Source organism: Oncorhynchus masou, chromosome 28 (genome assembly GCF_036934945.1).
Source record: "Oncorhynchus masou masou isolate Uvic2021 chromosome 28, UVic_Omas_1.1, whole genome shotgun sequence".
Lineage (NCBI taxonomy): Eukaryota > Metazoa > Chordata > Actinopteri > Salmoniformes > Salmonidae > Oncorhynchus > Oncorhynchus masou.
Window position 1 is genome coordinate 7,029,924 of NC_088239.1, and position 10,000 is coordinate 7,039,923.

The window sequence follows — 10,000 nt, forward strand, 5'->3', positions numbered from 1 at the left end:
ACTGCTATAGCTACTGCTGCTACTACTGCTATAGCTACTGCTACTACTGCTGTAGTTACTGCTGCTACTACTGCTACTACTGCTGTAGTTACTACTGCTACTACTGCTATAGCTACTGCTGCTACTACTGCTACTACTGCTGTAGTTACTACTGCTACTACTGCTATAGCTACTGCTGGGACTACTGCTATAGCTACTGCTGCTACTACTGCTGTAGCTACTGCTGCTACTACTGCTATAGCTACTGCTGGGACTACTGCTATAGCTACTGCTGCTACTACTGCTGTAGCTACTGCTGCTACTACTGCTATAGCTACTGCTGCTACTACTGCTGTAGCTACTGCTGCTACTACTGCTATAGCTACTGCTTCTACTACTGCTGCTACTACTGCTATAGCTACTGCTGCGACTACTGTCATAGCTACTGTTGGGACTACTGCTATAGCTACTGCTGCTACTACTGCTGTAGCTACTGCCACTACTGCTGCTACTACTGCTATAGCTACTGCTGCTACTACTTCTATAGCTACTGCTGCTCCTACTGCTATAGCTACTGCTACTACTACTGCTATAGCTACTGCAGGGACTACTGCCATAGCTACTGCTGCGACAACTGCTGAGTCTACTGCTATAGCTACTGCTGCATGTACGGCTACTACTGCTATAGCTACTGCTGAGTCTACTGCTATAGCTACTGCTGCTACTACTGCTATAGCTACTGCTGAGTCTTGGCCATGTTCTGTTATAATCTCCACCTGGCACAGCCAGAAGAGGACTGGCCACCCCTCAGAGCCTGGTTCCTCTCCAGGTTTCTTCCTAGGTTTTGGCCTTTCTAGGGAGTTTTTCCTAGCCACCGTGCTTCCACACCTGCATTGCTTGCTGTTTAGGGTTTTAGGCTGGGTTTCTGTACAGCACTTTGAAATATCCGCTGATCTAAGAAGGGCTATATAAATACATTTGATTTGAAATTTGATTAAGTTATACAGACATGAAATTCAGATGGAGCCAGATAGTGGTTTATTCTCCCCTTGTTAGACTGAACTTCACTTTATACTTGCTACTAACGAGCACATTAGGCACAAGGTATTCCTGACTATTCTCTATCCACCCCTCAGTACTTTACTGCTGTTTATAACGGTGTGAGCAATAGAGCAAAGATCTAGAGATAAGTATTTAATAAACTATACAGTGAATATGATATAAGATACCAATGCTAGACCCTGTCTGACGTTGGTTCTTGCAGTGTGGCTATGAGAAGACGTAAGTCAGAGGTGGAGGGGGACTTCTCTGAAGAGATAGGGTGTAAGTCAGAGGTGGACTTCTCTGAAGAGATAGGGTGTAAGTCAGAGGTCGACTTCTCTGAAGAGATAGGGTGTAAGTCCGAGGTGGACTTCTCTGAAGAGATAGGGTGTAAGTCCGAGGTGGACTTCTCTGAAGAGATAGGGTGTAAGTCAGAGGTCGACTTCTCTGAAGAGATAGGGTGTACGTCAGAGGTGGAGGGAGACTTCTCTGAAGAGATAGGGTGTAAGTCCGAGGTGGACTTCTCTGAAGAGATAGGGTGTAAGTCAGAGGTGGACTTCTCTGAAGAGATAGGGTATAAGTCAGAGGTGGACTTCTCTGAAGAGATAGGGTGTAAGTCAGAGGTGGACTTCTCTGAAGAGATAGGGTGTAAGTCAGAGGTGGACTTCTCTGAAGAGATAGGGTGTAAGTCAGAGGTGGTCTTCTCTGAAGAGATAGGGTGTAAGTCAGAGGTGGACTTCTCTGAAGAGATAGGGTGTAAGTCAGAGGTGGACTTCTCTGAAGAGATAGGGTGTAAGTCAGAGGTGGACTTCTCTGAAGAGATAGGGTATAAGTCAGAGGTGGACTTCTCTGAAGAGATAGGGTGTAAGTCAGAGGTGGAGGGAGACTTCTCTGAAGTGGTATGTTGTAAGTCAGAGGTCGACTTCTCTGAAGAGATAGGGTGTAAGTCAGAGGTGGACTTCTCTGAAGAGATAGGGTGTAAGTCAGAGGTGGACTTCTCTGAAGAGATAGGGTGTACGTCAGAGGTGGAGGGAGACTTCTCTGAAGAGATAGGGTGTAAGTCAGAGGTGGACTTCTCTGAAGAGATAGGGTGTAAGTCAGAGGTGGACTTCTCTGAAGAGATAGGGTGTAAGTCAGAGGTGGACTTCTCTGAAGAGATAGGGTGTACGTCAGAGGTGGAGGGAGACTTCTCTGAAGAGATAGGGTGTAAGTCAGAGGTGGACTTCTCTGAATAGATAGAGTGTAAGTCAGAGGTGGACTTCTCTGAAGAGATAGGGTGTACGTCAGTGGTGGACCTAACTGAAGAGATAGGGTGTAAGACTTCTCTGAAACGTCCCCATAAAAAAATGAATCTGTCTCTAGGTGTTTTCTACTGGACTAGTCACTCACTCAGCACCACAGCTAGAACCCTGGACCCCACAAGCACATCAATTACTATTACACAGTTATCCGTGTCATGGTCGTACTAGGCATCTGTGCTGTATGCTGCAGGGAGTATATCCTTACAAGTATATTTTTTCAACATAGAGGACTCTAGGCTCATAGAAAGGAGCTTTTGGTACCTGCATTATTGTTTACCGTTAAGATTCCTAAATCTCTGCCTATTCTCTTTCTCTATTATTTCCTGTCTTGTAGGAGAATCCTTACATGTGTAACAACGAATGCGACGCCCAAAACGAGGACCTGGCCCACCCTCCGGAGCTCATGTTTGATTTCGAAGGTCGGAACCCCACAACCTTCTGGCAGTCCAGTTCCTGGAAGAAATACCCCAGGGCCCTCCTGGTCAACATCACACTGTCCTGGAAAAAAACCATCGAGCTGACTGACGACATCGTGGTCACCTTCGAGTCCGGACGCCCCGAACAGATGGTTTTGGAGAAGTCGTTGGACTACGGTAAGACTTGGCAACCCTACCAGTTCTACGCCACAGACTGTCTTGACGCCTTCACCATGGAGCACAAGACTGTCCAGGACCTGACCCAGCACACACTTCTAGACATCATCTGCACCGAGGAATACTCCAGGGGCTACGTGTGGAAGAACGCTAAAACCGTCCGCTTCGAGATCAAGGACCGTTTTGCACTGTTCGCCGGGCCACACCTCCACAACATGGCATCCCTCTACGGTCAGTTAGACACTACCAAGAACCTGAGGGACTTCTTCACCATTACAGACCTGAGGGTCCGGCTCCTCCGACCGGCCACCGGGGCCACCATGGTGGACGAGAACAACCTGTCCAGATACTTCTACGCCATCTCTGATATCAAGGTGCAGGGCAGGTAAGGTTCGGACTATGTGCACTTGTGCATCTTACATGACTGTTTTTTTTTCATGTTCATTTTAGAAAAGCAAACTCCTGCACATACGATGTTCCCTCTGCACGTTGGTATGGTCACCACGATGTTCCCTCTGCACGTTGTTATGGTGACCACGATGTTCCCTCTGCACGTCGTTATGGTGTCCACGATGTTCCCTCTGCACGTCGTTATGGTGTCCACGATGTTCCCTCTGCACGTTGTTATGGTCACCACGATGTTCCCTCTGCACGTTGTTATGGTGTTCACAATGTTCCCTCTGCACGTTGTTATGGTGTCCACGATGTTCCCTCTGCACGTTGTTATGGTCACCACGATGTTCCCTCTGCACGTTGTTATGGTGTTCACAATGTTCCCTCTGCACGTTGTTATGGTGTCCACGATGTTCCCTCTGCACGTTGTTATGGTCACCACGATGTTCCCTCTTTACGATGTTATGGTCACCACGATGTTCCCTCTTTACGTTGTTATGGTGCCCACGATGTTCCCTCTGCACGTTGGTATGGTGTCCACGATGTTCCTTCTTTACGTTGTTATGGTGTCCACGATGTTCCCTCTTTACGTTGTTATGGTGTCCACGATGTTCCTTCTTTATGTTGTTATGGTGTCCACGATGTTCCCTCTTTACGTTGTTATGGTGTCCACAATGTTCCCTCTTTATGTTGGGTGTCCATGATCTTCCCTCTGCATATTGTTATGGTGTCCATGATCTTCCCTCTGTATATTGTTATGGTGTCCATGATCTTCCCTCTGCATATTGTTATGGTGTCCATGATCTTCCCTCTGCATATTGTTAAGGGGTCCACGATCTTCCCTCTACATATTGTTAAGGGGACCATGATCTTCCCTCTACATATTGTTAAGGGGACCATGATCTTCCCTCTACATATTGTTATGGTGTCCATGATCTTCCCTCTACATATTGTTAAGGGGACCATGATCTTCCCTCTACATATTGTTAAGGGGTCCATGATCTTCCCTCTGCATATTGTTAAGGGGTCCATGATCTTCCCTCTACATATTAAGGGGTCCATGATTTTCCCTCTGCATGTTGTTATGGTGTCCACGATGTTCCCTCTTTATGTTGGGTGTCCATGATCTTCCCTCTACATATTGTTAAGGGGACCATGATCTTCCCTCTACATATTGTTAAGGGGTCCATGATCTTCCCTCTACATATTGTTGTCGGGTCCATGATCTTCCCTCTACATATTGTTATGGTGTCCATGATCTTCCCTCTACATATTGTTAAGGTGTCCATGATCTTCCCTCTGCATATTGTTAAGGGGTCCATGATCTTCCCTCTACATATTGTTAAGGGGTCCATGATCTTCCCTCTACATATTGTTGTCGGGTCCATGATCTTCCCTCTGCATATTGTTATGGTGTCCATGATCTTCCCTCTGCATATTGTTAAGGTGTCCATGATCTTCCCTCTACATATTGTTAAGGGGTCCATGATCTTCCCTCTACATATTGTTATGGTCACCACGATCTTCCCTCTACATATTGTTAAGGGGTCCATGATCTTCCCTCTGCATATTGTTAAGAGGTCCATGATCTTCCCTCTGCATGTTGTTATGGCGTCCACGTTTCCGTCATAGACCAAGTAGGTAAGCTCTCACAATGTGCTTTGATGAAGGCAACATTTTTTGTATTTTTCAACAAAATAGATTTCTACTTTGCTATTCTAAGTGTACATGGTAGAAAACAGACGATTGCTCTATGTGTTACATGTTACCTTGGCTAGTTTAGTTTATTTCTTTCACAATGAGGTTCCAATGTATGGAGCATTTTTCTGCCACAGATTTGAATTACTTTTCAGTCAGAGGTTGACTGGGTTTACATGTGCTTTATAATGTTATTGTGTGTGTCTTTGGTATGTGCCCTACAGTTTGTTTTATTATTTAGTGAGTATTGCCAAATTAATACAGTGTGATTCTGGACAGAATAATTGATAGAGCAGGATAGTTCAGGATTCAGTTTGACTAAAATGAAATATACATAGTCACATCCATAATACATAGTTAATGTCTCACCACTGTTACACATGCCAAAAAGATAATGTAATGTAAATTCTGATAGTTTATGTCAGCTACTCTAGACGCTGACACGCTAGGCTGATAGAAATTAATTGGATTTGAATCACCCAAACTGAAAAAGAATTGTACTCACGGCAAAACACGGCCTTGCAATCAATCAGCATCACTACAATTCACCTCTTTAGAATATCTACAGCTGTTTTAGGGAGAATCACATTTAGTTATTTCTGCTTTGAGCCAAGAATATGCCAGTCTAAAGGGTTCCTTTCCTAACCAATTCCTTAGACAACTCTTGATAGTGGAACTGCTTTTCAGAAAATAATGTTTCTAACTTTTGCCCCAGTACTGAACACATTTACTGCCCCACTACTGAACACATTTACAGAACCCTGTTTCTACTAACTGCCCCAGTACTGAACACATTTACTGCCCCAGTACTGAACACATTTACTGCCCCAGTACTGAACACATTTACTGCCCCAGTACTGAACACATTTACTGCCCCAGTACTGAACACATTTACTGCCCCAGTACTGAACACATTTACAGAACCCTGTTTCTACTAACTGCCCCAGTACTGAACACATTTACTGCCCCAGTACTGAACACATTTACTGCCCCAGTACTGAACACATTTACTGCCCCAGTACTGAACACATTTACTGCCCCAGTACTGAACACATTTACTGCCCCAGTACTGAACACATTTACTGCCACAGTACTGAACACATTTACAGAACCATGTTTCTACTAACTGCCCCAGTCCTGAACACATTACAGAACCCTGTTTCTACTAACTGCCCCAGTCCTGAACACATTTACTGCCCCAGTACTGAACACATTTACTGCCCCAGTACTGAACACATTTACTGCCCCAGTACTGAACACATTTACTGCCCCATTACTGAACACATTTACAGAACCCTGTTTCTACTAACTGCCCCAGTCCTGAACACATTTACTGCCCCAGTACTGAACACATTTACTGCCCCAGTACTGAACACATTTACTGCCCCAGTACTGAACACATTTACTGCCACAGTACTGAACACATTTACAGAACCCTGTTTCTACTAACTGCCCCAGTCCTGAACACATTACAGAACCCTGTTTCTACTAACTGCCCCAGTCCTGAACACATTTACTGCCCCAGTGCTGAACACATTTACAGAACCCTGTTTCTACTAACTGCCCCAGTCCTGAACACATTACAGAACCCTGTTTCTACTAACTGCCCCAGTCCTGAACACATTTACTGCCCCAGTACTGAACACATTTACTGCCCCAGTACTGAACACATTCACAGAACCCTGTTTCTACTAACTGCCGCAGTCCTGAACACATTTACTGCCCCAGTACTGAACACATTTACTGCCCCAGTACAGAACACATTCACAGAACCTTGTTTCTACTAACTGCCCCAGTCCTGAACACATTTACTGCCCCAGTCCTGAACACATTTACTGCCCCAGTACTGAACACATTTACAGAACCCTGTTTCTACTAACTGCCCCAGTACTGAACACATTCACAGAATCCTGTTTCTACTAACTGCCCCAGTACTCAACACATTTACTGCCCCTGTACTGAACACATTTACAGAACCCTGTTTCTACTAACTGAACACATGTACTGCCCCAATACTGAACACAGGGTAGCGGCAGGGTGTGTTCTTAACTGACTTGCCTGCTTAAATAAAGGTAAAATTAAAATAAAATAAAAAACATTTACTGCCCCGGTACCGAACACATTTACAGAACCCTGTTTCTACTAACTGCCCCAGTACTGAACACATGTACTGCCCCAATAGTGGACACATTTACAGAACCCTGTTTCTACTAACTGCCCCAGTACTGAACACATTTACTGCCCCAGTACTGAACACATTTACTGCCCCAATAGTGAACACATTTACTTCCCCAGTCCTGAACACATTTACATAACCCTGTTTCTACTAACTGTCCCAGTACTGAACACATTTACTGCCCCAGTACTGAACACATTTACTGCCCCAGTACTGAACACATTTACAGAACCCTGTTTCTACTAACTGCCCCAGTACTGAACACATTTACTGCCCCAGTAATGAACACATTTACTGCCCCAGTCCTGAACACATTTACAGAACCCTGTTTCTACTAACTGTCCCAGTACTGAACACATTTACTGCCCCAGTACTGAACACATTTACAGAACCCTGTTTCTACTAACTGCCCCAGTACTGAACACATTTACTGCCCCAGTACTGAACACATTTACATAACCCTGTTTCTACTAACTGTCCCAGTACTGAACACATTTACTGCCCCGGTACTGAACACATTTACTGCCCCAGTCCTGAACACATTTACTGCCCCAGTACTGGACACATTTACTGCCCCAGTACTGAACACATTTACTGCCCCAGTAGTGAACACATTTACAGAACCCTGTTTCTACTAACTGCCCCAGTACTGAACACATTTACTGCCCCAGTACTGAACACATTTACATAACCCTGTTTCTACTAACTGTCCCAGTACTGAACACATTTACTGCCCCGGTACTGAACACATTTACTACCCCAGTACTGAACACATTTACTGCCCCAGTCCTGAACACATTTACTGCCCCAGTACTGGACACATTTACTGCCCCAGTACTGAACACATGTACTGCCCCAGTAGTGAACACATTTACAGAACCCTGTTTCTACTAACTGCCCCAGTACTGAACACATGTACTGCCCAAGTACTGAACACATTTACTGCCCCAGTACTGAACACATTTACTGCCCCAATAGTGAACACATTTACAGAACCCTGTTTCTACTAACTGCCCCAGTACTGAACACATTTACTGCCCCAGTAATGAACACATTTACTGCCCCAGTCCTGAACACATTTACAGAACCCTGTTTCTACTAACTGCCCCAGTACTGAACACATGTACTGCCCCAGTACTAAACACATTTACATAACCCTGTTGCTACTAACTGTCCCAGTACTGAACACATTTACTGCCCCAGTCCTGAACACATTTACTGCCCCAGTACTGAACACATTTACTGCCCCATTACTGAACACATTTACTGCCCCAGTAGTGAACACATTTACAGAACCCTGTTTCTACTAACTGCTCCAGTACTTAACACATTTGCTGCCCCAGTACTGAACACATTTACTGCCACAGTAGCGAACACATTTACAGAACCCTGTTTCTACTAACTGCCCCAGTACTGAAAACATTTACTGCCCCAGTACGGAACACATTTACTGCCCCAGTACTGAACACATTTACTGCACCAGTACTGAACACATTCACTGCCCCAGTACTGAACACATGTACTGCCCCAGTACTGAACACATGTACTGCCCTATCACTGAACACATTTACAGAACCCTGTTTCTACTAACTGCCCCAGTACTGAACACATGTACTGCCCCAGTACTGAACACATTTACTGCCCCAAAACTGAACACATTTACAGAACCCTGTTTCTACTAACTGCCCCAGTACTGAACACATTTACTGCCCCAGTACTGAACACATTTACTGCCCCAAAACAGAACACATTTACAGAACCCTGTTTCTACTAACTGCCCCAGTACTGAACACATTTACTGCCCCAGTACTGAACACATTTACGGCCCCAGTACTGAACACATGTACTGCCCCAGTACTGTACACATGTACTGCCCCAGTACTGAACACATGTACTGCCCCAGTACTGAACACATTTACAGAACCCTGTTTCTACTAACTGCCCCAGTACTGAACACATTTACTGCCCCAGTAATGAAAACATTTACTGCCCCAGTACTGAACACATTTACTGCCCCAGTACTGAACACATTTACTGCCCCGGTACTGAACACATTTACTGCCCCAGTACTGAACACATTTACTGCCCCAGTACTGAACACATTTGCTGAACCCTGTTTCTACTATCTGCCCCAGTCCTGAACACATTTACTGCCCCAGTACTGAACACATTTACTGCCCCAGTATACACATTAACTGCCCCAGTCCTGAACACATGTACACCCCAGTACTGAACACTTGTACTGCCCCAGTACTGAACACATTTACAGAACTCTGTTTCTACTAACTGCCCCAGTACTGAACACATGTATTGCCCCAGTACTGAACACATTTACTGCCCCAGTACTGAACACATTTACAGAATCCTGTTTCTACTAACTGCCCCAGTACTGAACACATTTACAGAACCCTGTTTCTACTAACTGCCCCAGTCCTGAACACATTTACTGCCCCAGTACTGAACACATTTACAGAACCCTGTTTCTACTAACTGCCCCAGTACTGAACACATTTACAGAACCCTGTTTCTACTAACTGCCCCAGTCCTGAACACATTTACAGAACCCTGTTTCTACTAACTGCCCCAGTCCTGAACACATTTACAGAACCCTGTTCCTACTAACTGAAATACTAAAGAGATGTGCCGTACATGTTGCCTGTGTCCCCAATGGTGCCCTTTTCCCTTTGTACTGCACTACTTTTGATGAGGCCCCATAGGACCAATAACGTGCCATTTGGGATGAATCCCCCATCCTCCAGTTAGTACTAGTCTACCTTTAATGATCTTTAAGTGTTCTACAGCCGTCAGCTTCCTTAATT

General features: G+C 44.9%; 1 protein-coding gene across 4 annotated transcripts in view; it reads left to right on the forward strand.

Annotated features, from left to right (window-relative positions):
* Nucleotides 1-10,000, forward strand: part of LOC135518498 (netrin-G1-like) — a 253,945-nt gene that overhangs the window by 90,667 nt on the left and 153,278 nt on the right. For all 4 annotated transcript variants that reach the window (XM_064943670.1, XM_064943671.1, XM_064943669.1 and 1 more), the window contains exon 2: nt 2,656-3,299. In XM_064943670.1, coding sequence (XP_064799742.1) covers nt 2,656-3,299 — 644 coding nt within the window. The remainder of the gene's footprint in view (nt 1-2,655; nt 3,300-10,000) is intronic.